The sequence below is a fragment of the Denticeps clupeoides genome, chromosome 20, assembly GCF_900700375.1.
Source record: "Denticeps clupeoides chromosome 20, fDenClu1.1, whole genome shotgun sequence".
Classification (NCBI taxonomy): domain Eukaryota; kingdom Metazoa; phylum Chordata; class Actinopteri; order Clupeiformes; family Denticipitidae; genus Denticeps; species Denticeps clupeoides.
The window spans coordinates 12,086,676-12,113,986 of record NC_041726.1 but is presented as its reverse complement, the minus strand read 5'-3'; the positions used below and the strand labels follow the sequence as shown (position 1 = coordinate 12,113,986).

The window sequence follows — 27,311 nt, the reverse complement described above, 5'->3', positions numbered from 1 at the left end:
CGGCCTCGGCTTCCCTCGAAGCCTAAATAAATCAGCCGGCGAGCCCCGCGCGTGTGCCGGTAATTGCGTTAAGTTCTCACTCCAGCTCAATTTGGCAGGCGGAATTCGAGAAGGGACGGAGCTTATGGAGGAGCGGCCCGTAATTGCTTCTTTAAGTCAATTTGAGAAAACATTAAATTAAAAGGCTCATCCTCGCCAAAGGTAGTTACCCAGCTTGGTGTTAATTTTTAACGGTAGTTTAGATTAGAAGGCCGCTCGGGACACCAGGCACGGTGACCGGAAGACGTCTTCGGGCTCTACAGTGGGATCCGGAATGATCCCAGCCCCGGCATTCATTTTCCCTCCAGTGTGCCGCGGGGACGAAACGGGAAAGGGACGCCATTCTCTCCCGTATTGACCTGTTCTTCTGAAGCCCCGGCACACACAGGAGGAGTCTCCATTCACGGCCAGGCGCGAGCTACATTTTCCTCACCGGGGGACTAATGGAATAGTGGATGACTTGTCACTGACCACAGCAGGAAAGGAATGAGGGCCTGTGGTCTGGAAAGACAACACCGCATTAAGCGGGCAAATACTTACACGCATCGCATGCGTATAAACAAAAGTGCCCTGGCAGAGGAAGAAAAGGCTTTTTTTTATTTAAAGCATGCCTAACCGTAGGTAAATTATACATTGTGGACAGACACTTTTCTAGTCTGAAATCGCACTCCTGCTCCAACATTAACTCCTCCCACCACATGCTGGCATGGTAGTAACAAACTCGAACCAGAAGACTTAGGTTCAAATCCCACTTACTATCCCTGAGCAAGTCACTTAACCCTGAGTGTCTCCAGGGGGGGACTGTCCTTGTAACTACTGACTGTAAGTCTCTCTGGATAAGGGCGTCTGATAAATGCCGTAAATGTAAATCTCCCCCAATCTGCCCCTGCCCTAAAGAGGCCTAATAGGGCATATTTATTCTTCGCTCTGAACCGTCACTATGGTGAATTATGCCAAACAGCAATGTTCTTCCTAAGAAGAAGGCCCTGGAATGGTATTCCTGTGAAGTTGTAAAAAAATATTTATATATGAGACTTCCGGGAGAGGTGGTTTCCTCGCCAAGTACAGAATTTTGGGCAGGCTGATTGATGCGCAGGCGGCTTTGTAGATTTGTTGTATATGTACTTTTGACCGACACCTCTCTTCGACAAATTCGACAGATTGCTTCCTATTAGGTTAACAAAAAAAAAAATTCTACAATGAATCAGCTGAAAATGAGTATTATTCTAGGAGAGCAATTAACTGACTAGATATCTTATTGACCAATTGCTCTGGTTATCAGCCAGAAGCAATACCCAGTGGATATACAGCAAATTTGATCTGAGTAGACGGAAGAACGTCACGCTTGCATCCGAAAAAACAACACACAAAGACACACACAGAAGTGCGAGCGGAGCCACGTGAAGGGCGTCAGCTGATACCGAGATCCTGCAGAACCAGTCCAACCAGTGGTGTCTAACTCGCCCACGGCCTCTTCCTGAAAGTCACCCTTCACAAGCAATGCGCTCCAACACCAGCGGCCCAGGGGACGGACACGCAGAGAAAGACAAACACGTCCACATGCCAATAAATCCTCAAGAGGGTTGCGATGAGTGCTAAAAGGTGAAAGAGGACCGAGGGGCTTTGACGAGGTGAGACTGCAAGACAGGCCGCAGAAGAAAGCGTGAATAAACACATTCACCACAGGCGGCTTTATTCAATTAGGTCCATAGCGCCGACGCCATGCATCCGAACGGCAGATTATTAGTCTGCTTCCATGACAGATAATGGGGAAATTGGACGGCGGCATCTGGAGAAGAGGAGTGCGCTCGCAATAATATTTACATTCTTCGGTCAAATGAGAGAGCGGTTTTCATGTGAAAGTAACTTTATCTGTCGGCTTAAGGAAGCAGCGCGAAGGTGAGTTTCCGAGGCAACTATGGCGTCCATAGAGAACCCAGGTTTAAAAATGGCACATCGATTATTGATTTTCTCCCATGAGTTATTATTTAATTGTTAAATGACGTTTTAAAGTGACTGATTGAGCTGGTCTTCCATAACTTACTGCCAAAAATCTATAATATTCATTAAATACATTAATCTATAAGGATCCATCAAATGGTGCTTCCTCGTGATACTGAATACTTACAAACCTTGGCAACTTATGGCCAGAATATTGAACAAAAATGTACAGTGGTGGCCTAGCGGTTAAGGAAGCGGCCCCGTAATCAGAAGGTTGCCGGTTCGAACCCCGGTCCACCAAGGTGCCACTGAGGTGCCATTGAGCAAAGCACCGTCCCCACACACTGATCCCTTGGCACCTGTCATGGCTGCCCACTGCTCACTCAGGGAGATGGGTTAAATGCAGAGGACAAAATTCACTGTGTGCACCATAATTTGATAATTACAATTGATAAATACAATTGATATTCTGCTCTGCAGTGAAGATCCTGATACTTTTTCACTTGGAATCAGCCTCACCGCCGATAAAAGGAAGAGAAAAATATGAAGAGCAGAAGGGGTGGTTGGATGCCCACAAAGAGAGACATCAGAAACTGGAGACGATGGGAGGGAGGAAGTTATCAGCACTGATAAGGACTAACGCGCGTGTGACCTTCCCGATACTCGTACTCAGGAGAAGAAGGAGGTGGGGAGGCTTAAGGGTTCTCAGAAGGGAAAGGGGAAAGAAATCGAACGGCAGAAAGGCAGGGAGCCTCGGAAATCTCTGACAAACTCCTCCACTGTGAAGAAAGCCAAAGACTTGAGTAAAAAAAAAAGCGAAGGGCGAGAAGCCAATTTAGCTTTTAGAGGTAACCTCCCTGGTAAAACTTTTACTTCTGAACATGGGGGGTGGTGGCCAGGTCACCCTACCTCGAGCTGAACCGTGGTAAGTCACCACATACTGCTGTATTTCAGCACCGGAACAATCGATGGTAGCCGCACGTCCACTGTTGGGAACCGTGAGGCAACTTCAGGCCATTGATTCAGCGCAAAGACTGTTCAATGAAATGTTTATGAACAAACCACGGTAAAAGGGCACCGAATTTGTTGCCGCTGCCGGCGGCGTTCTGTTTTTTCGCGAGCTTATCTGGATGCACTTTGAGTCGCGAGATCGTCGGCAGCGTGGGACGCGAATGAATGAAGCGGACGGTGAAAGAGGCAGAGCGATACGGACAGATACAGCAGGCGAGCGAAAGAAGAGACAATGACTGCAAATAACAAGGGTGGGGGGGGAGATTAAGACAGAGATACGGCAAATGAAAGGGAGCAGGGCGATTAGGTGAGCAGCAACAGTGTCGGGAGACATCTGAAGGGGTGAGGGGAAGAAAGAGCGGGAGAGAGCGAGCGCGACAGGGAGAGCTATTATGCGAAATAACCTAGCGGCCCGCGGTAATTGCGCCGTCTTGCTCGGCTGCCCATATATGGTAATGGAATGCACAAGCGAGAGGGGGGTAACCTGTATTGATTCGAAACCTCAAGGCAGCAGCCCTGCCGACACGAGAAGGCCCCAAAACGTGCACGTACACGTACGGACGCAAATGCACTCCCGAGTACCAGGAATATACCCCCCCCCCCCCCCCCTCCCGAAAAAACAACAACATTCAAATGACAAATATTCATAGAGCCAATAACCATAAACCACCAGACATCTGTCATCAGTCTCAAGACAATCGAATTTCCAATCTGACGACGGGCTCGTTCTCAGCCAGAGACTGACAGGCATATTCACAGCGATGAAAAGAACAGGTGCTTGTGGTCCAGCACGGACGGGTGACGCGGTCCAAAAGTGACACGGGAACACTCACGTTCACAATAACGACACTGATCGGGACGTCGACTACATGGTGACAGGCGCAGAAGGCAGCAGAGTCGACCATCTTTTCTCAGTATGATAATCAAGATGGTTAACATGGTTGTAATGCAGCAAGGTTCCGGCATGGGGAACATTGACTCGGTGGCGCTCACATTCTCAGACAAGAAGAAAAAAGCAAATACACAACATTTGTATTTGACCATCTGACAATAATGACAACTGATGAGTAAGTAAGGTATTGTATTCGTATTAATACTAAAACAATGTAAATCTCTTCCATCTCCATCTTTATGTAGGGACTCTCTCTGGCTTGGATGAAGCTTGCATCCGTGTCATAGGGTGGTAGTAGCCTAGTGGGTAAAACACTCGCCTAGGAACCAGAAGACCCGGGTTCGAATCCCACTTACTACCACTGTGTCCCTGAGCAAGACACTTAACCCTGAGTTGCTCCAGGGGGACTGTCCCTGTAAATACTGATTGTAAGTCGCTCTGGATAAGGGCGTCTGATAAATGCTGTAAATGTAAATGTCAGACCCACACAAGAAGTAAACAGCACACAGCTGCGTTAATTCTGTTCGTGAATTTTAATATTTTTTCAGAAATGAATCACATTTCACTTTGACAGCCCTAATACATGCAGATCAATACCCTAGTACAAACACACACATGTATAATGTGGTCGAAAACATTGAAAATACGTGTGGATTCTATGTTGAAACATAGAACTGTGGGACACGAAGACACTCCCACACAATTTCCAATAACAGTGATGCAGGAGGCAACCCACATTCTTCACAATGTTCATTTATTTACATTACTGTGAATTTAGAACAACCCCCCCCCCCCCCTAAATCGAATCCCTGCAGCAATATCAAACCCAATCTTCTCCTTGGGCCTGCCTGGACCAGCCTCGTGTGCTAGACTGCTGGGCAAACAGTCGGCATTTATTCACTGGCATGCCAAGGCCGACACGAAAGCCATATCTGACACAAACGTCTGCAGCCTTGACTCTTCGCACAATTTTGTACAGCCATGCTGCTCTGAGGTAGACCAGAAAACGTCGGTGAACGTTTCTGCAGCGTTTCTGCAACGTATGACTTGGCTTTAGGTAAATCATCACCTGACTGGCAGCGAAGGTGTACAGTACCACACGTTAAGTGTCACTTGTATATCTCCAGAAACCATGTATATGACAGTCGTGGGGCGACACAGCAGCGGGGCGCTACGCTCCGAACCGCGGGGTGCGGTAGCCGAGCGGCGTGCAGCGTCATCAGCTCCGAATCCCATCGGACAGGCGGGGTCTGCGTGTCCTACTGAGTTTGCACAGCCTCTGTCAGCCACCCGGTCTCTGTTTACCAAGGTGTGATCTTGCAAAAAGCATCACTCATTACCGCGCGCCGTGCTGTGCTGCTTCGCACACGCAACTGCAGCTCAGATCCACGCAAACGAGGCTTAACAAAAGTTGCAAAAGTTGTGCAGCCTTCTTCATTTCTTTTTTCGGTTCTTCTGTGAAAACACATGCAGAAAGAATGTGGTCCTCAGCGAAAAAAACAAAGCACACCCGGACAAGTGACCAGAAGGCCAAAGGTCAAATATCAGTGGAGTTAGTGGCCCAGTGAATAACAAACTGCTTTGTGACCTAGATGACCTTAAATTGCAGGTTTTGGCCCTCTGTGTCCCTGAGGTATATTGGCTGGCTATGAAGAGACCCCTTTGTGTCCTAAATTAGTAAAAAAAATATATATATATGATTACCGAAGATACCATTGTGTGCATTCCGATTAAGGTCAAAAAAGGTTAATCTATGTGAACTAGTACATATTTGCTTTAAAGGTTCTCATTAAGACAGTAAATAAATTCAAGGAAAACTGATGTTGTGCTTTTGGAACCATATATAGAATTACAGCACTCTGGATAAGAGCGTAATCTCAGGGAAATCTACCATTGTGTTCACACTGTTCATTGTGTTCACATTCAAACTGGACAAAAAAAACTTCCCTTCGTACAAGTGAAGTGGATTGAAGTTCATTCTTCACTTATGAATGCTTTCAACTAAGTTCCACTTTCCATTTCATTCCTTTTTTAAAAAAAATACATAACCTGCTATTCATTTTGTCTACGTTTACATTTGGGTTTTCATTAGACCGACTCAAACGATCGAACAAACTGTGTCTGTGTCTGTACCAGTAGCACCAGTCATGCCCAGTGCCGGTGCCCGATCTGTACCGGCTCCACGCTCTACGTAATTGTACCGAATCCATTCTCATGGCGGGTCCCAATGCCAATCAACATAGATTGTGTACGGACGCTGGGCGCGTGTGAGACTCGCTAAGAACCCGAACGGATTCCCGCGTATCGCCGGACATGTTAACACGCTCAGGTATTTGCTTTAGGTCGACGCCCCGATTTCTTAACGCCTCGGCTCAGGAGCCGCACTCCGTTCAGCAGCACTGCTGGGATGAGACACGCCTGTCAATTCCATTCTCCAGACCAGGCACCACGCTGGAGGCCAACTGTGTTTCTCATTTACTCCCCGGGACTGAGAGTAAACTCAATTGGCAGGAAGAAAAAAAAGATTTCGCTCTCGGGTTTCGCTCGTCCGACTTGCTTCTCAAACCTCAAGCTCTTGTCTTGTCTCGCTTTTTATTTTGCTTATGCACAAGGAGAGGAGATTCAATTAAAACGGCCCGATCGAAAGCAGGCCCTGGAAAATGAGGTCACGGGGGTCCAGATCCCTTCCTGAAGGACACGGACTCATAACAAACGGATTCATTATGTCGGTCATTTAGGGTGCAATGATGTTTTATTACCCCCAAGGTAGAATGAAAAAAGAAATAAACAATTAAAGGGCGCGGTGTTAATGCAGTCAATCTGCCGGCGAGCTTCTTTTGAAGATCAAACGTAATTAACGAGCGTTGGATCTCCGCGCAGGGAAATGGGGGGGGGGGGGGGGGGGGGGGGGGGTATTTCTCTCTCTTTTTCCGATCAGCATGACGCACCCAATTCGATCTATTTTGAACATCATTCCGCAGCCCGGGTTTTAACAGTGGGATCAGCGGACGCATGGGACACCTCCTCGGCCGAGTCGAAGGGAGCGCGGTGGGGTCAGAGGAAGGCGGTTCCCCGAGCCCACACAGGAACCCATCTCTTTAGCCTCTGTTTTATCTCACAGCTCCGCTGGGTGGGTGTCGGGGGGGGGGGGGGGTCAGGAGCCCTCGCAGCCTCGCTAATGGGCTGCTCTCGGTGACACGGGATCAGCACCATCTCGGCTGCCGGAATTTGCGCAACGGCACCTCTGACCCGCCGGAATATCGCGCTTTTTGTTCTCGCCGCATCGGTGTATTTCGGAAGTAACCTCCTGGAAGTAATCCGGCCGAGTCAAATGGGCCCTTCTTTCCTTTCTTCTCGCGAGAAGTTAAGTGCGAAGGCCACGGGGAGGCCTGGGTTTCATTTGGGGTCAGCTCTGCCACCAGGAAGCCGCCGCGCGGCCCACGGTGAATCCCCCCGGGGGCGTTATAACAGGAACCGGCGGTGGGCCGCCCGAGGTCAGGATAAGGCGAGGACACACGGGGACTCTTTTTTTTTTGTCTCGCACTCCCCCTCCCCGACAACTCCGTCCACCGCACGAACCTCGGCCAGGGCCTTTATAAACAATGAGGCCTGGAACTCGGTGCGGTGGGAGGGAGGGTGGGAGGGAGAGAGGGAGGAGGCTCTTTGAATTCACCAGTGACTAAAGCCACGGCAACAAAGGCCCAGGAACGGGCGCCTGAATGCAGGCTGAAAAGCAGGCGAGTCGGAAGAGAATGGCCATTCAGCCTGGCCGCGGCGCCGTATCTGCCGCTCTCGGTGCGGGTGTGTGGGATGGCGAGAGGACGCCTTTATCTGTGTGCGAGCCGCGGCCTAATCCGTGGAAACTGCGCCGCATTGTCTCTCTTTCTGCCACAGTTTGCAAACAGGCCCCGCGAGACCGCGCGACGAGCTGCTCTCCGCTTTTAAAACACGGAGCGACTTTTAATCACAAAGTTTTTTATGTCGGAATCTCGTTAACGGCTCGGGGGGGAAAAAAAAGAAAAAAACAACAAATTTAATTGGTTTGGTTGCCGAAGGGTCTCCATGGCGACCACGTCTGTAATCCAGATCGGAAACATCCGACAGGACTCCAGATCGGGGACGGGCCGGGTTTCCTGAAAGTGATGTCACCGCGTCTGAGCGGTGGCACCGTCGCAGTGGCGACAGCGTAACAGGTGCCCGCCGACAGGCCCGCGCCAAGCTGGCCAGCGGGTGTGGATGGTGCCGGAGATGCCGGAGATGAGCTGGTTTTACCCCACGTGTCCACGTTTAGACCCAACGTCCGAACTGTCTGGTCTGGGTCTCTGTCACCATTTCCAAATTTGATGACCAGAATGTGGACATGACGCCGTTAATAACGGGTGGGAATATATATGGGACGGAATATTCCTTGAACAGAAGTTTCTTTCTGGGGCATTAAAAAGGAAGATTTACCCAATTTCACCCTCTGCAGCCGCAGGAGGGTTTTCAGCATGTTATTATAAATAGATATCTAAGTGTGTGTGTGTGTGTGTGTGTGTGCAGTGTACGTGACGGATAGAACGCGACCAGCCGTGGATCGCTGCACCTGAGGAACGGACCCTTCAGCCATGTCACATCTTATCACCGCCGACCAGCGCTGTCCCCAGCCCGCGGCGACGTCTCGGGACAACGTCGCCCGCATCCGGCCCCGATTCTTCCTTCCGTCAAACAAAGTGAGATCGAAACGTATAAAATAAAAAGGCGAAGGTCGCGGCGCCCTGTTGAGCGTGGGGAATGTCTGGTGTGGGAATGGTACTCGGTATTCCGGGATCCAGAACATTCCCACCTGCTGCTGTGGCGGCGGCGACGCGGAGGGACGAAACTCCCCGCCGGGCCACACCTTGCGTCGCACGTCGCACCGAAACTCGGGACGGAGGGGAGCCGCACGCCGCCGCCGGCAGGAGAAAGTTCGCACAGTCGCGGGGAAAAAAGGAACCAAAGAAATTTAAAAAAGATTTTAAAAAAATAATAATTTAATTCCTCCCTCCCGACGCGCCGCCGCGGTACGTGATCCCGGTTCGCGGTCCGGGACCCCGACTTCAGGGCAGGACCGGTCACCAGCGTCGGGAAGCGGGGTTTTTATTGTAATATTTTTTTTAATAAAAGTCCGCGCGTTATTCGCAGTTTCTTACCTTGAAAGGTCAGAAGAAGCAGGGCGAACGCCGTCCAGTTGTGTTTCATGGTGAAGTACGCCATTCTTGCCCAAAAACCGCCTGGCAGGCTATACTCACTTCGTGACGAAAGAAAGATAAAAAAAACTATCGATTACACCGGATTTGTTCGGTAGATGGAGGGACGGGGAGGTTTTATAAAGAGGGAAGCCGTGCGCCTTGTCCGGCACGCCGGCGCTGTATGTCCTCGTTCTCGGGTTTATACCCGGATCATCACATGGAACGCATTCTGTAAAAATAAAAAAAGAAAAGGAGACGCCACTCCCCGTCCGTGCGCTGGCAGGTACGTCCGCGCCACCTTCTGCGCGCCGCCGTGGAAGCGCGACTCCGGGAGCGCGGAGCTCGGCTCGGAGAGAGAAGCGCGGCGCCGCCGCCGGGTTGCCAGGTGTCTGCAGAACCGCGCCAAACCTCCAGCCAGGATGTCGGGACTGAAATAATTACAAGCTGCCCTTAGCTGGGGGAGTGCTGTAAATAAAATGCTATGACAATAATATTCAGTTTTCTCCCCTGGGGCCTCGCTGTTGCTTGCACATTTTACATTTACATTTACAGCATTTATCAGACGCCCTTATCCAGAGCGACTTACAATCAGTATTTACAGGGACAGTCTCCCTGGAGCAACTTAGGGTTAAGTGTCTTGCTCAGGGACACAATGGTAGTAAGTGGGGTTTGAACCCGGGTTTTCTGGTTCACAGGCGAGTGTCTTACCCACTAAGCTACTACCTCCTCCGCACACATAGACACACATACATATATATACACACACACACACACACACACACATATATATATATATATATATATATATATATATATATATATATATACACAGACATACAAACAGACACACAACATATACATACATATACGTCACACACACACATATATATGTGTGTGTGTGTGTGTGTGTGTGTGTGTGTGTATGTATGCGTGTGTGTCATGTTCAATTAATTGTACTTCAAAAATTCTTTTTAAAGTAAAATATGTACATGGTACCAAAAGTGCAATGGAAAAATGGGCAAACCTGCAAAGGAAACACAAAGAATAGGCTACATCTAACTTGTCAACAATTTAGAGGGTTTTTGTTTCTACTCCGGCCATATGTGTTTCTTCTTAATAGTAATGATTTTGCATCTGTTTTTATTTATACTGAAATGGTCCAAAATGCTGGTAAAACACGATCCTGGCAACCCTGGAATAGACCGCCTTAAGTGTTGTAAGTGTGACGTCACGGAGGGCGTCACAATTTAGTAACCTGGAAAGTTTGGAAGTTGCTTCCTTGTGAAACCACCTTGCAACCCGACTCACGCAAGGGGAATTTTAAATCAGTTGTCTCAGAACGTCAATTAAGACGTTTTCTAATAAACTAATAATAATTTACTGCTAATTATATTGCAAACCCATCTGTGAGAATCAACTAATAATGCCTTTATGTTGCCTAGTACACAATATACGACCCAGAATAGAGCAAATTGAAACCTCATATAGCAGCACAGTTTATATACTTGACATATATGTAATAATACATCATTATGGTGTAATTAAACCATGTCAGTGACAATGACTAAATTACGTGCCGGATGTGACCTGAAACTCCCTGGAGAAACAGGAAATCACTGGCATGTTCAAGCAACCAAACCAGCCAGACAAGTCTTCTGTCACCTCTTCTCCTCTTACCATGATTACCAGCATATTACAAGCTGTTTTCAGCAGGGCCGGCACACTGCTCAAACCAGCAGTGCTGGTCTCTCCTGGTTTTCTCATGTCTAATAAATATTCCATCAGGAGAATTGAACAGAATCTGTGTGTAGGATGTGCCGCTTCAGTTTCACGATGAAATAAATCAGTAAGCCGTATAAATATGATAATTAGTTACATAATATCATACATGATAGTACCTGGGCCACCTGTTAAATTGCTTTAATGATGCGATGAATAGGGGGGTGGGGTGTGAAGCGGTAGATGGTGGGAGCTGGAATTTGTCTGCCGGCTTGCGCTTCTGTGGTCAGCTCAGTCTCGACTCCGCAGGGTGCATGGGTGGGGGGGTGTGCTGCATGTTAATCACCTACCTCAGTGTGCCATCTGTTGACAGTTAGATGAATTACGCACCAACACACACACACGCACACACACACACGCTTTCGTTGCAAATTCATCCAATGGATCCCTGGCCTTGGACTCTCTGTCTGCGCATGGTGGTGAGATATATATCAGCAGCCCCTGGTCCTTGGTGGCCTGTCAAACGCTCTGTTCCACCGATTGCTGCTGGAGCCACCCTAGCGAAGGGCCAGCGCCTTTATCATTTTCTTAATAAAGATTTTTTTTTAAATCCTATGAGTTTTATACACGGGCCACGGTTTCACTAACACGCCCACCTGAGCCATACAGGCTCCATATGTTTGGCATTGTGGTTAGTCGCAATGGGCAAATTGGTTTGGACGGCAATTTCCAGTATAAGCGAGGCAGACCTCCCCCTGCCTGAGGACATTCTGTCAATCCGCCAAATATCTGCGCAGGAGCCTGTGTTATGGTAATGACACGGCTAATGCTGCTAAGGTAATATGACAGAATGGTAAGCAACAGCGAAAGGCCCCAGGGGAGAAAACTGAATATTATTGTCATAGCATTTTATTTATAGCATTCCCCCAGCTAAGGGCAGCTTGTAATTATTTTAGTATATAGCTGCTTTTCTTTGGCAAAACTTTGGTTTCCAGCATTCTCATGTGCAATCGTGCCCATCTTTATGTTCAAGATTCAAGATCCAAGAGAGATTTATTGTCAGTACAACAGTATACACAGTGTACCGTGTATTAAAATAGTGTTTCACACATAGTGCAATCGTAAAAGAAAGAAAACTACATATACACAATACATTACACATACATAACACATTACACAATGTTTAGTTTTTAAACTAAAACTAATAATGTACAGAATATGTAAAGGAAAAAAACATTCTGTACACCAAACAGGACAATATCATGTAAGATGCTTGTAAGTGGATTTGTAGGATAGTTCAAAACAAGACAAACGTGTGCAAAATGAGCAGAAATGTGCAAAATGGCTAGATTGTTAGGAGGCGTATAAGGTTGGAGGTAGATTGTTGTTGAGTTTAACAGACGTTTGGTGTATATTTGACTTGGTGCTCTTGCTCATTCACTTTCGAGCTTTCATTGAATCTTTTTTTTAAATAAAATAAGGGTTTGAAATGTTGAAAATGGACAATGAGAGATTCATTATCAGTGTGTACTGTGACCCTCGCTTTATTTCCGTTCATGCCTTCATACCAAGGCAGAGCTGTCATAAATAGCCAAGCGTGGTAGAAACCAGAAGATAGCTTGAAGTCATAATTATCGGCTCCTGAAGGCTATTGTTGAGCGCACAGGGGGCGAAGGTCATGGCAAAGTGTGCAGCCTCAATAAGCTGCTGCTTTTCTTCCACGTTGGAAAAAAACAAGTAATCCTGCCTGCATTTGTCGTTTTTTTTCCCATTGTGAGCGAAGGTTAGGCCAGTTTACAAAAAAAAAAATTGTAAGGGGTTTCATGGGAAAATACCATTGCAACATTTTCTTTCAAAGACCTCGTAAACCACAAAACTACCCCCATTCCATCAAATAAAGCGGGTGCTTTGGAAGGGCTGGTTACAAGCCAAGTTGTTCTCGATTCATTTGATCTGAGTCTGGTGACTGCTCTCCCTGCGTTGGCAATGCTGTATTTCCTTCCACTTACATCACACTCACATTAGCCCAGAGTAGTTATTTTCTGCTCTTGTTAAGCACTGACATTCAACCAGTGGTGGACTCGGGCGGTTTGAAAGGCAGAAGAGAAAAATAACCAAAAAGAAAAAAAAAAACTACTGCACAAGATGGAGCCTCGAAATCATAAATTTAGGATGAGTGTATGGTGGACCAATCTGCAGCCTTGATTCTTCTTTTATTTGAGTCAATTTTAACTAGACCTTAGTTACTTCAACTGAATTAATGACACCTTTTGTTGAATTACATTGGGCACATTTGGGGACACTAAATTCCCTAAATTCACAAATCCTAAGCCATTACAGCCCCATATATTCTATTTGATCCATTAGAAGAGCACTTCACCATTCTAGGGTTGAATATTTGAGCATCATGGACATCATATTTGTGAATCATTTGGACATTTTTGCCCATAAGGACACCTAAAATGGCATTGCATCCCATTAAAGAGCCATTTTTGAGACCCCGTAATCATGTGGGAACAGAATGTGTAGGGTGCTTACACAGCGGCATCCTTTTTCCATGGAAAGGGCACCCACGGGGAACATCAAGATTGGACCATTGTAAGGGCTCTTTGTAGGGCACTGCACAACATCTCTCCACAAAAAGAGCCTTCATTAAGGCACTCGATTAAAAAAAAAGTTCCCAGGTGCGGGGCAGCCAATAGGACACTTTTTGGCACTTGAGAGACACTTTTCTGACAATGAGGGTGATTGGCCTACCTGCATAATTTTACGTCTAACTGACTACCCCGGAGAAGAAAAAAAACGCAGCTGCGGCTGGGATAAACAAGCTGGCTTCCTACTGATGTCGTAGCAGAGCATTGTCAATGAGAGTGGTTGCCCCGGAGATATTCTGGTCCTGGAGATATACAGACAGTGAGAGCCTGAAGCCTTGAGCAACTCTCCTGATGCAGTTTTATTCCCAAATGAGCCTCAAACTGTTTATTATAGTAAGCAATAATAATAGCAGTAATTATGCTCCACTTGCCTTTAATATTCTTATTGAACGTGAAATATTTCCGCCATCCTGGATCGACCCATTCGTTGGTCCACACTGAGAACATCACGCCATCAACACCATCAAACACCATGGTGCCGTGAAGCATTAAGCAGCTTTCACGAGAGCCGTCATGCCTGGCACAGCAAGGTTCAGTCCTCACAGACACGGCGGGCGCCTACTCAGGATAAAATCAGCACCACTGCAGATGAGAAGTTTTTCGAGAGTCCACTTTGTGGTCACTTCATCAGGTACACATTCCTGGCACAAAAATGGGTTGAGGTGTGGGGGCTCGAGACATTAATCGCGGCGGCAGAACGAGCTCGGCGCATTGCTCGGACTCAAGTGCAGCTTATTAGTCACAAGTAGGTTAACGCGCTAAGCCAGCAGTTACAATGAAATGTGTAGGATGATGAGACCCAGTCATTTCAGCTGAAAGAGTGAAATAATGAAACGTTACGAGCAAGCCATAAATTATAATAAAATAGCCCCATATAATACGCAATATAATAAAACTGTATGCATTATGTGAAGGGGAAACAATTTTCCATTTAACGGTGTTAGATGGGCGCAGTAACCAGTGCACAGCGGAGATAAACAGGCATGCGGTGTGTGTAGACGATGAAATTACGAATCTCATCTCAGCCTGGTGGTAGACACTCTTCAACCACGCTCCCGTATCTCCAGCCAGGTGATACTGTGGAGAACTCCACAAAGTCTTCACGCTGGTGCCTCAACTCAAAACCAATCTTCTGCTTGGAACTCTGCTGTGCATTAACCTCACTGCACTACCGCAGCACCGTGCGGATCTTCTCCCGGGATCAGCTGTCACGCTGGGCTCCTCCGTAGCATAACAACAAAAAAAGGGACTCAGCTGCTCCTCGGTGCTGTCCAGTTATGGCCAGTGGAGAATGGCATTTCCCAGTCATAGTTCCCCATCTTGGTTTCTTTTTTCCTTTTTTTTTTGCTGACCAGGGGCTTTGCACACTGTTCTAATATACATGTTCTAACAAGCACTGTACAAGTAAAAATTGATCATCAAGTAAATGCATGCTTCTAAAACGTTATTCACGTGCAAAACCAGCACTGCACATTTTTCAATTTAGACCAAATGCTTCAAATGAACGTTATAAGTTGTAAAAAACCTAAACAAAGGAACAAAGATTGCTGAAAAGTCACTAATCTGCTTCCATTATTGCGAGAGTGAAAAATGACTGATTTATGATATCTTAATTAATATAGGGGGCAAACCTTCTAATCTACCGCCCTTCTGGACCCGATTTATAACAGTGAACGAGCGTAGATCCATGGCTTGACTTTTAATTCTTCATTTCTTCTTTTTGCTTGGGAGATGTTTTTAACACTGCATGCACATTATAACATTAAAAGCTTTGGGAAATTAGAGGCATTAAGCAATCAAGGCTTGACATTGTCCTCTACTGTGCTGAGTCCATTATCTTTGTGTCTTCTGTTCGGTGCTGTTTTATCCTGACATTGAGTTATACTTTTACTCAAACCTAAAAATAGTTATTTCCTAGATGCTTGGACTTTGCTGCTTCCTTCCTCTTTTTGTCTTCCTTTTTTCGTCCGTCCCCCCCACCAGCCGTTTGAAAAATTGGCCTCCTGGCCAGAGATTGGCTTGGCGGGATCAGATTGATTAAACTGGCTGTCGAGTAATCTGATCATGCATCAGCATCAGGCGACACCTCGGCGGGCATAATTCTACACTGGTGGCACGTCCTGATCTCCGAATTTGCTGGCCGCTCCATCACTCCTCCCCCCACCGACTAGCGCACGCTCGCGCCGTACGGACGCTCCCCTCCTCTCGCACGTCATCTGGCTGGAGCCCAGCGCCACTCCAGGCCCCATTAGCTGAGCTGAAGCTAAAGCGTTGCTTTGGTAATAGCACTCCAAGGGAGCAGCGGATAATGCTGTTCACTTTAATTAAAGACATTAAAGGGCGAGAGAGAGAGAGAGAGAGAGAGAGAGAGACGCAGAGCCCCTGGGAGGAAGTGTGCTTACACCTCACCGAAATGCCCCCGCCCAGCCTACTTACGGTTTTCCATGGGCTCTCAGTTCCCATTTGCTCTAATATTTTCCACGTTAGTACGGCGAGTCCGTCTTTTTGATCTCTCGATGGCCTCTTTGGGGCCATCTTCTCCCCCCCAATCTTGATCTCTTCTTCAGCAACAGAAAAAAAAAGCTCCCTGTCCACCTCCCTGAGGAGTCATTAGCGGGCTGTCATGCACCGTAATTTCCCTCAAGCCAGCATTTGAGAGAAAATTGCATGTGTGCGGGTGTACACCTATATTTCAGTGTGGGTGTGTGTGTGTGTGCACCGTGATTGGACATTGTGTGTGAGGGTGTGTGTGTCAGTTGTTCTTTTCCTGAGCGAGATGTCCCCGTAATGAAAGGCCCACAGAAGGCATCTGCTCATCCATGTCACTCCACATCGCGCCCGTTTATCAAATTTCACTTGTGCATCTGTTCACTGTTCGCGTTTTTTGGCACACGGAGAGACAATGGGCATCTCCCTCTCCCCGCTCTCTTCCCTCTCACGTCCTCTCAGCCATCCTGCCATAAATAGAACGCTGGCCTGAGCGCTCCCGGGGCCGAAGGGGTGTTTGTGGGGTTGTGCGCGGGGAACCGGGGTATCGGCATGCACACGTGGGGCAGCCAGGCCTTCGCCTGCGTTTCCTACCATTCTCCTTCGCTTCCTTGCTCTCTCTTAATCTCTTTTGCAGACCGTCTTTCTTTTTCCTTCGGTAATTCTCACTCCCTTCGGTAAAAATGGTCCGGTTGCTTGTGGCGTCACAGCACAGTTACAGCGTTGAAGCACAGAGAGTTCATCACAAAGCTTTACGGCAGGAGTATTTATAGTGGAGCACGGCGACGTTGCTGCACCCGCTGCCCTATTTCCGCTTGGGGTCGAACCGCATAATCTAGGCATAATTCACGACAGTAGCAGTGTCATAATCCCCAAAAATAAGCCTCTGAAGCCACATCACAGCAAATCAAAAGAGATCACAATGGAACTGGGATTCATCTTGCCGTTTAGTAAGGGAGCACACAAAGATGTGGAGCCTTTGTAGGCTCCAAAAAAGGGAATGTGTTTATGTGAACAGGTATAAAAAATTACACATATAGACAAAGAATGGTTTAATGTGACAAATGGTATATGCATTAAATAAGAGGAATATCAATCAAGACTCATTTTAAATTAGTAATTTAAATTAAAGAAGTGATTGTAATTCAGAGCACAGCACATGGTGACACAGTGAAATTTGTCCTCTTCTTTTAACCCATCACCCTTGATGAGCAGTAGGCAGCCATGACAGGCGCCCGGGGAGCAGTGTGTGGGGACGGTGCTTTGCTCAGTGACCCCTTTGCGGCTCAGGATTCGAACCGGCAACCTTCTGATTATGGGGCCACTTCCTTAACCGCTAGGCCACATTGGGTTGGTTTACATCATTATGATGTCTTATAAACATTCAAATAAGAGTAAAAGGGAACGGGATTAACTGACACATGACATCACAACGCCCGGTGCTCACAGTTTTTAACCCACCCCCTGAATGAGCACGGCCGCCCGGGGAGCCCCCAATGCCACCATGATGGTTGGTTTTAAATCTAATCCCTTCAACAACGAAATGTGGTTCACTCCTAACCCACTTAGTCCCGTTACTCAGGTCCTCACCCACTCACACCATTCACACGCTCACGACTACGCCAATCCACCTAGTGTACATGTCTTTGGACAGTCGGAGGAAACCAGAGAACCCAAAGGAATCCTGCCCTGAAACGGAGAGAGCGACTTATCAGGCGACCTTATCCAGGGCGACTAACGACCAGTAATTACAGGGACAGTCCCCCCCTGGAGATGCTCAGGGTTAAGTGTCTTCCCCAGGGACACAATGGTCGTAAGTGGGATTTAAACCTTGGCTCACCCGCCAGGCTGCAACCATCCTGATGCCGCTACCGCAGAGCAACCATGTGGCAAAAAAATGTGCTTTACATATGGTGTAATTATCTAATATACTATTATCATCATGCATTAAAAACTATTGTATGTTATTGTTATTAATGCTGTTATAGTTGTTGGGGGCAGTGGTGGCCTGGCGGTTTAGGAAGCGGCCCCGTAATCAGAAGGTTGCCGGTTCTAATCCCGATCCGCCAAGGTGCCACCAAGGTGCCACTGAGCAAAGCACTGTCCCCACACACTGCTCCCCGGGCACCTGTCATGGCTGCCCACTGCTCACCAAGGGTGATGGTTAAATGCAGAGGACAAATTTCACTGTGTGCACCGTGTGCTGTGCTGTATCAAGTGACAATCACTTCACTTTCACTTTCACTTTGAACGTATTGAAGTAACAATGCTGATCTATATTGACGGCGGTGCCGTTTCGCCTGCGAAGTAGTCCGGTCTGGATGTGGATTCGATGTGACATCAGCAAACTCGGCCCGTGTGCGGCATCTTCTTCCCCGCACGTTAAACAGCCGCGCGCCGTTCGCTCGTGAGATGGACCTTTATTAAATCTGAAAATGTTTGACTGGCTTCAGGCTGCCGGCTCCACGCGAGCTCGTGATCGATGAGTCCCGTGGCTGATGAGGTGTTAGCCAACTGTCCGGTGCAATTACCGCCACACTTCCTCACGGCGCGCCGGTGCGGCCCTGGTCAGCATTTGCTGGAGGTGAGTCATCACACGGCAGCCGAAAGCGCGTCCCGTTCCGGCAAAGTGCTGCACACAACTTATCAGGCCGAGCAAACAAACGGCTGCTCTGGTGACGTGAACAATGGTTCGGCGCCCTGAGTCAGCGGCTCTGCATTTCCTGTTTACTCGCACGACACCGAAGCACCACCACAACGTGGCTGTCAAGCAGCAGAGGGACGTCAACTCCGAGCCAAATGGCCCAGAGTGTGCAGATATTGTATTTTTTCCCCCCTCAACAGCTCACTGAACCAGGGTGTAGAACCAGACCCTGTTTACCGGACGTGACCGAAGCCGGGTTCCCTGGATCTGCAAAGCAGACCAAGACCTTACGACCTCTCATCTGATCCAGGTTCAGACCTTTAATACGGTACCCAGCCATTGATATTGTGAGCGGAAAGAAACGCTGACGTGATTCGTGGTTGTTCGATGATTCAGTGAGCTCCAGGAAACACAGGGTCAGGGTTCATGAACCTGAGTGACCCGCCACCCTGACTCCAGAACCTAAAGGCAAGACATTCATTCATTTATATTTACATCGTTTACCAGATGCACTTATCCAGAGCGACTTACAATCAGTAGTTACAGGGACAGTCCTGGTTAAGTGTCCTGCTCAGGGACACTAGGGTAGTAAGCGGGATTTGAAGCTGGGTCTTCTGATTCATAGGCGAGTGTGTTACCCACTAGGCTACTAGCACCATTCAGCTGCTGCTTTGGGTTGTTCTCCTTCATCTGAAGGCACGTTTTACTCATGACCGCTTCAGCCAGCAGTTTGCTTATGTGACACACAGTCCAGCTAGAAGGGGCATGGTGTGCAAAAATTGACCGAGGCGGAAATGTTTGTTGGCACTTATGACAGAGTCACTTCCCGTCACATTTCAACCAGGAAAGGACTCTTACGCTCGTTGTCAACCGGTGGCAAATGCATCATCTTGCACGAGCACTGGGGCGCAGAAAAGGGCATTGTGCTCGGCGTACCTGCGCGCAACGCTCACCGCCTCGGCTGTTTCCTTCCCCCCCTATCTCGCGCTGGCGAGCAACCAAAGAGGGGTGAGTTCCAGGTCGAGAGGAAACGTTCTTCTCTTTTCCAAATCCCCGAAGGGGGGGGAGACAAAGGCAGAAGGGCGAGGCTGGCCCAGACAGAGAGGTTGCATCCTCCACTTAGCAGTCCCACTTAGGCCGTCCGTCACATCCCGCCCCCGCCAGGCTTCAAACTTCCAGCCCAGCGGGCTAATTTAAGGAGGTTGAAGATGCTTTTATGGCAACTCCTGTCTCCTCTCTTTGAAGTTCCAGCTTTATTGAGCTGCGTTTCTTACTCTGTCGGTGCCTTGCGCATGAAGAGTGCGACCCGCGTACGACCTGTGATGACCTCTTTGATAAGCCCTGAACATTGATTGTGAATGAGATATATGTGAGGCTTTGGGCCCTGTTTTAAAGATCTTACGTCTTAAGTCTCATAAGCACGTGGGACAGAACATTTTAATCACAGTAAGCGCATAGGGGTGTTTGGCACACAAAGATGGGGTCAGTCACAGGGCACAGGGCATCAGATACATGATTGTTTCAGATTAAAACGTGGACAAAAATTCCTGAAAACTCGTGCAGAAGTGGTGAAAGCATCTGGTGTATCTGAAGTATTTACTGTACAACTTACTGTAACACGAAGAAATCAGAAATGGGTTCTTCCCTGGCCATTCTTGAAAAAACATTATTTTCAGAAATATCACATTTAAAGGGTGGTGGTAGTGGGTCCCAGGTTCAAATCCCACTTAGTACCACTATGTCCCTGATCAAGACAATTATCCGTGAGTGTCTCCAGGGGGGGCTGTCCCCGTAACTACTGACCGTAATCTGGCAACATTGACTCATGTGAACACAACTGAAAGAATTCAATCTTTTCTATTTACTATCAAAGCAGTGAACCAGCATAAAGGAATATGTACATTTACATTTACAGCATTTATCAGACGCCCTTATCCAGAGCGACTTACAATCAGTAGTTACAGGGACAGTCCCCCCCTGGAGACACTCAGGGCTAAGTGTCTTGCTCAGGGACACAATGGTAGTAAGTGGGATTTGAACCTGGGTCTTCTGGTGGCTAATACCACCAAATCAATGTGCTACATAAACACAACTGAGGTGAGAACAATGAATTAATAAAAAAAAAAGGCTTCGCAAACTGACGTCCTCTGCTTGTGACACAATTTAGGACATTAGTCCTTATATTATTAAATAAAGCAACCTATGTTCATTTAGGCTGGACATCAAGCACTTTTTGAAGTGACCTAAATAAAAAAATGTTTTAAAGAAACCAGAAGAAAATAACTTTTTTTAATACAAGGGGAAGTTAATATGGGAACAGGTTAAATACCAGAGACGAACGTCACCTACTGGGTCACCGTATCCCCATTTTGCTGTCATTAACCTGACCAGCACACGGAGACACTGACTGGGGGACGCCGGAAATAATGTTCTAAAATGCGGTTGAAAGTGTGTCAGGAACAGTTTCAGCAGAGCCGTAGGACAGGACCGCCATCTGCTGGATGAGACGATGAGGACCTGGATAACTGTCACCCATTGTCCTCGTCCATATTTTCCCCTCTAGGTTTTAGGACTTTGTCCTCCTCAACCAGCCAGAACCTCAAAGGACTCGTCCTCTTTCTACCCTTCGCCCGTCTTCCCTCAAACCTTCCCGGTCCCTGCGCAGTCCAGACGAATCACCGTCAGAGTGAGTGCCAAAATTGTTGCCATGGAAACGCACATAGTTCAAAAACTCAACCTGGTGAGCAGACCAGTGTCTTTAAAAAAAAAAAAAAAAAAGAATCCCCCTTCTGTTTCTGTCTTCATCCATCTGTGTACGGTGGCACACATTCGGCTGAAGGAGGAGGAGGACGCAGCAGCGCATCACGCTGTCATTACTGGTTAAATATTCATGTCTCAAGCGAAGATGTTAAGATCTAAGATCTACAAAGAGCTCCAACTGTCTCCTATCTATCTAATGAGATGTGCGCTTTGAGAAGACTTGAGATGGGAGAACATTTAATTAGAACCGAGATTAGATGCATGTGACATGTAAAATGGCTCTAGCACTAGCATAGGGATGGATGCCACTGCAGGTGATGAGAAACACTAACTCAGTCACCGCAGCAGCGTGCCACCGTTTCACAGATTAATAAATGTGAAGATTTATGCTCTGAAGGCCTGAATGTGAACCGGCAAATAATGTGTCACATGATCAAGGTGTCACAGCACATTATATGTATTTTTTACATATACAAGGGACATAGATTTGGCAATGTATGACTACAGACAAAATTAAAAAGGTTACTTTACACATTTCTTTAAATATTTTATTCCCTGATTAACCTCAGACAGTTAAAACATTTCAATAGTTACTTCGAATAAGCTTTCTTAAGGTGGATGCAATGCTTTGCTTAAAGTGAAGATAGTGTGAAATTTATTTTTAAAATCATATTATAAGCTGAATTAGGTCAACGTATTGCAGAAGACACAACTATGCAAATTTGTTAGTGGAAAAACAATCAAGACTCGTGTTAATTAAGGAGAGAAAAAAAATAAAAAATCCTAATGGGAAGCTTGACATTTGAGAAGTAGTCCCAGACTATGAATTTTCCACATCAAAAGCACATTCACACATTTATGATTTCACAGCCACAGACATTTAAACTGATTGAAAACCAACGTTGTCACTGAATGTACGTCTATATAAAAAAAGGTACAACGCGGCTACACAATATTGCTATATTATGATATATATGCAGGTGAAAGTGTAACAATGTCTAACATATACAACACCTTCATTCGATTTATCAAACACGTTAAAGCCAACAAAAGAAGGGCATTCATATACTTAAGCAATACATAGTACAGTATGTATGATTCTGCAATTCATTTGTTTTCTTTTTACAAATAATTAAAAAAAAAAAAAAAAAGCAGCAACATTGTCATGATCACACTGACATCCCGTTAGTTAAAAAAATAGCAAAAACACGTGGAGGAGAAGTCTGTCGTGCTGTTTGCGTTGAGCATCAGACCGCACCCTTCGCGTGAGTGTGTGGGGGAGGTCGTAAGGTGTTGTGAGTGCAATCGGTCCCGTTATCAGGCGAAATTTAAAAGCGAAACGGAGCAGCTTCAGGGGCCCTTGAAAGTAGAGAGTAGTGGGTGAACAGGGCGAACCCCGCTTTCATTCCGCGTCTCACGCAAGCAACGCTGGCATTTAGCGGCGAGGAAACCGGGGAAAAAAAGAGGTTTGTAAAAGTCAACCGAGTGAATCAGCCGCTGTTAAATGTCATTATGATCCGTGGGTCGTGACCTCTTCGTAAGTGCAGGCGTCAGCACGCGTTAATTAAATGTTGCCTTTTTAGCGCAGATTAAGACAAGTCAGAAAGTGATGGACGAGGACAGCTGGGTCAGCTGCTAATTGGGCGTGTTAGTTATATTTCGTCTTTGGTCTGCAGCCACAGTGGAAATCGGCGTTGGGGTCCAGCAGGGCGGTGCGGTCGCAGTGCAGACAGTCCACGTGGTACCAGGCGTCACAGTCGTCACACTGGACCCACTGCACCGGGTCCTGCTGGGGCAGTCGGCAGCGGGACGCCGCGGCGCATCTCTCCGCCCCCGGTGCGAATCCCGCCTCCTCCTCGTCGTCATCGGTGTCTGAGGAGGATGAGGACGAGGAGGAAGACGAGGAGGAGGAGGAGGATGAAGATGAGGACGATGAGGCTGGAGAAAGGTTGGCAGGACAGGGAGGAACAGGGAGCTTGCGGGGACGCCCACGGCGCTTTCTGTGAAGGAAAGAGATAAAAAGGACAACATGAGAGCTTGTCAGACGTCTCACAATAAAGACATTAACATATATAAAGGTGATAGTAGCCTAGTTGGCGAGACACTCGAAGAAGACCACCAAGTCCCAGGTTCGAACCCCACTTACTACACCATTGAGTCCCTGAGCAAGACATCTAACACTGAGCGTCTCCAGGGGGACTGTCCCTGTAACTACTGACTGTAAGCATTAAGATGACTGGATGTAAAAGTCAGTACTGTGATGAAACACACAGCAAGCGAAGATATGAAGATTAACAACTGCACAACAGTTTAAAAACTCTAAATAACAGGAAAAAAGAGACGTGAAAATGTCCTTCAGAAGTCCCCAAACTCACCCGACGTACTTGGTCTTCACTTTTCCCCCCTTGCAGAGGCGCAGAGAGGGCGAGGCCAGGCTGTAATTCTCTCCTCCCACCACCAGAGGGGAGCACAACGGGGCGCTGTTTGCCCTCCTCCTGCCCCGGGACGAAGGCGGGCTGCACAGATGCTTCTTCTTCTGCTGCTGGTGGTGGTGGCGGTGGTGGTGGACCGCCACAACTCTGTTCCTGTTACCGTTCAAGTCCCTGATGTCCCACTTGTGGGCGCGAGCGAGTGGTAGTTGGTTGAGCGTAGCGCTGGACGCCATCGCGTGGCTGTGGTGGACACCTCTGTTCAGCGTGGACAGGCTCTTCGGCTCGAACTGCTGCCAGATCCTCCCAGTTGCCTCCAACTTGGGCCGAGGAGGTTGCATGGCCTCCGACTCGGACTTGTAGAGCCGCCGCCTCTTCCTGCCTCTGATTCGGTGGTGGTCGTCCTCGGCCGCCGCGCCGTTGCAGCTCCCGGGCTCGTCCAGGCTGTCGTCCTCCAGAAGCACCGTGTGCGCGGACTTGCGCCGGTTCTTGGACGAGGGGGGCGCCGACTTCACCGCGGTGAAGGAGCTGGGCGAGAAGTGAGGCGGCGTGGAGGGAGGCACCAGGGACTTGAACACCGGAGTGCCGGCCACGTCCACCGTGTCCATTTTGTCCGTCCTCTTGAAGGTCCAACAGCTGCCGTTCATCTTGCTCAGACTGCCGATGGAGTTGAGGATGATCGTTGCTCTGTTGATGGAGAGCTTGGAGAGGTCCAGGCTGGGGTCGGCCTTGCAGTCCAGACTGGTGCGGATGCGGTTCTGGAGGTCCGAGGAGAACGAGCCAGCCTTGGGGACGGTGATGGCGTCGAAGTCCAGCGGGCGCACGCTAACCTTCTGGAACAGGAAATAGAACTCCGTGCTCCCCCGGTCGGGCTGTCCCCCGAAGCTGAGCGTGTCCCCATCAGAAAGCTCCCACTGGACGCCTGGCTGCAGGCGAGCTTCGTTAACCCACGTGCCTGAGGGTGGAAAGTGGACGTTTAACCTCATAAAACAGTCCTCCTGCCGTCCCCCACCGATTCCGGGTTTCTGCTGTGGCGTTCTTAAGCTAGAAGGCACTACATTCCAACAAAAGGAAGTGACTGTCACTGTGATGTGATGCGCTGTAGCACAGCACACGGTGACACAATAAAATGTGTCCTCTGTATTTAACCATCACCCTCGGTGAGCAGTGGGCACCATGACAGGCGAACCCGCAACCTTCTGATTACGAGTCTAATTCCTTAGCCGCTAGGCGTAGGTGGTAAGAATGCAGCGAGGCATCTTCTATCATAATGTCTTCGCTAAATTAAAAATTCTTGTTTTTAAAAAAAAAAAAAAAAGCTTTGAACCTGAATTGGCCTGGAACGCACTGAGAAGCATCGTTTCAAGGCAAAACAATAAAGGACAAAATTTAAATCTTAGGTATGAGCAAAAATCTATTTAAAAAAAAAAAAAGTGCTGTAATTAGCAAATAACTTTCTTCTAACAGGTAATTTCAAAATTCATTCAGTGCCAAATTACTCCTACAAGCAGATGCACGTAATGGGTTAAATTCCTCCTCATGGTCCTCAAATAAACCAGAACTTCAGTGAAGGTCAAAAGCAACAGACTCAGTGCGATTGAGGAATGAAACGCTGGCCACTTTATTAGAGACACCGTTTCTAAAACCCACACTAACCCACGCCTGAGGCGGATACCAGACCATATTCCGTCCCTGGCGTGGACGTTGTGTAACACACACCAGAAGACCCAGGTTCAAACCCCACTTACTACCATTGTGTCCCTGAGCAAGACACTTGCTCAGCCATGAGTGTCTCCAGGGGGGGACTGTCCCTGTCACTAGTCGCTCTGGATAAGGGCGTCTGATTAATGCTGTAAATTGCGTGTCAGATGTCACTAGAAACACACTGCAGGTGATTGTGGGCTATAAAAGAAACAGATGTCGTGATAGAGGCGTCTCTAATAAAGTGGCCAGCCGGAAAGCGGGCGGAACTCTCGGCAGCTCTGACCGTGGGTGCTGCGGTCCTTGACCCTCACTCGCCAGCCCTCCTCGGCGCCGCCGTCCGCCTCCCTCTCCGCATGCAGCTCGGCGTGGACGCGGGACACGCCGGCCGAGTCCAGGCTGACGTCGCACAGCTCGGGCGAGCGGCCGAGGCGGAACACGGAGCGGCTGAGCGCCGGCCGGAACGTGTACATGTCCCGGGCGGAGCCGGAGCCGCCGGGCGGCGTGGACGAGCCGATGCGGAGCAGCTGGAAACACGGCTGGACCTCGGACAGCATGGTTCCGGTCCGGTCCGCTCTCACCCTGATCAGCAAGCCCCTCCCACTGGCCGCCTTACTGCATCCCCCCGCGGCTTTTTATAACGTGCTCACATGACGGAACCATGGTCCCACGGATCGTGGCGCGGAAATAAACTACTGTCTCGGGGCCGGGGAGGGGAGAGCGGAATCCGGGCGCTGGACCGCAGGGTGTGGCGTCAGCTGCAGAGACAAAAATACACGAAAGTTAATAAATTCTTAATAAAGACTGACACTTAACGTACAAAACGCGGCACAGAACAGAACCGACTCCGAAATGGCCTCTATGCTTTTTTAAAAAAGTTACAACATTCTCACAGTTCCATCCGCATTGTCGTTCTGCGACTGATCATCTAGATTAATTTTTTTTCCTGCGCGACTTTTTGTTCGCGGAGCTGCCCGGTCCGGTTAGTCGGCCGCCGAGATGACGGCGAACCGGCCCGCCGCCGCACTCCGGGGCCAAATATCCCGGCGACGGAAACGCGGTTCCCGCGACTAGTTGCGCGGGAGAAAAGCGGCCGGAGAGCCGGTCGCAAAGACCGCCGCGCCGCGGGCGGAGCGGGCTGCTAGCCTAGCGGCTAATCCGCGCCGTCGAACCCGCCGCCGTCCCGCCGGCTCCGGAGTCCCGTCCGCAACGTACCCGGTTCGAGGGAAGGCGGCCGAACCTGTCGCGTTTATTTGGGGTGGGACCGCTTGCCGCGCGTCGCGCTCGGCTCCTTTTTCTTTAAGGAAGTCCTTTGAAATTTGGCGCGCCGGACCGGCTTCCTCGCGCGAGATTCCACGCCACTTCCGCCCGCGCCGGCGCGGGAACCGCGGCCCGTTTGAATGCGTGCGCGGAAGTATAATTAATATCCTTTCTTTTTTTACTCTCTCCTTTTTTTTTTTACTCTCTCCTCGAGTTTTTTTGTGTGGAGTTTTTCCTTGTGTGTAGAAGGGTCAAGTCAACAGTAGGGCCTGTCAAAGCCCATTGAGACATACTGTATGGGATTTTGGGCTTCATTAGAAATAAATGTTGATTTTGTTCTTGTTGAAGTCGAAGCTGAAACTGCTGTAGGGGTTTCTAAAAAAGTTGGCGTGAAAAAAAAAAAAAAAAACGCTGTCTGGTCGCATGAAACGATTTTCAAGATCTCGTCCCTGTGCCTGAGCATTACAACATCGACAGTCGAAATCATACAGTTAATGGCCTGTAAACACGGGAAATCTTTAAAGATAAAGGAGTTGAGAGTGTCTTCACGCATTTCTTCACCTT

General features: G+C 48.3%; 2 protein-coding genes across 2 annotated transcripts in view; both read right to left on the bottom strand.

Annotated features, from left to right (window-relative positions):
- Positions 1–9,418, bottom strand: part of pvrl2l (PVR cell adhesion molecule related 2 like) — an 84,911-nt gene extending 75,493 nt beyond the window's left edge. Inside the window, exon 1 of the mRNA XM_028963715.1 lies at positions 9,055–9,418. Within this exon, the coding sequence (XP_028819548.1) occupies positions 9,055–9,118 (64 nt within the window). The 5' untranslated portion in view covers positions 9,119–9,418. The remainder of the gene's footprint in view (positions 1–9,054) is intronic.
- Positions 9,419–22,533: 13,115 nt separating this feature from the next.
- tcf19l (transcription factor 19 (SC1), like) lies at positions 22,534–26,044 on the bottom strand. The gene is made up of 3 exons (XM_028963783.1): positions 25,774–26,044; positions 23,733–24,741; positions 22,534–23,357 (listed from the first exon to the last, which is right to left on the bottom strand). The coding sequence occupies exons 1-3, from the start codon at positions 26,042–26,044 to the stop codon at positions 23,006–23,008; spliced, it is 1,632 nt and encodes a 543-aa protein (XP_028819616.1). The 3' UTR covers positions 22,534–23,005.
- Between the last annotated feature and the right edge of the window lie 1,267 nt (positions 26,045–27,311).

Coding starts and splice junctions, on each gene's coding strand:
- tcf19l (XM_028963783.1), bottom strand. CDS start 26,044: ATGCTGTCCGAGGTCCAGCCGTGTTTCCAGCTGCTCCGCATCGGCTCG. Junction 24,742..25,773: donor CAAGGACCGCAGCACCCACG/GTCAGAGCTGCC, acceptor TTCCACCCTCAG/GCACGTGGGTTAACGAAGCT. Junction 23,358..23,732: donor GTGAAGACCAAGTACGTCGG/GTGAGTTTGGGG, acceptor TTTCCTTCACAG/AAAGCGCCGTGGGCGTCCCC.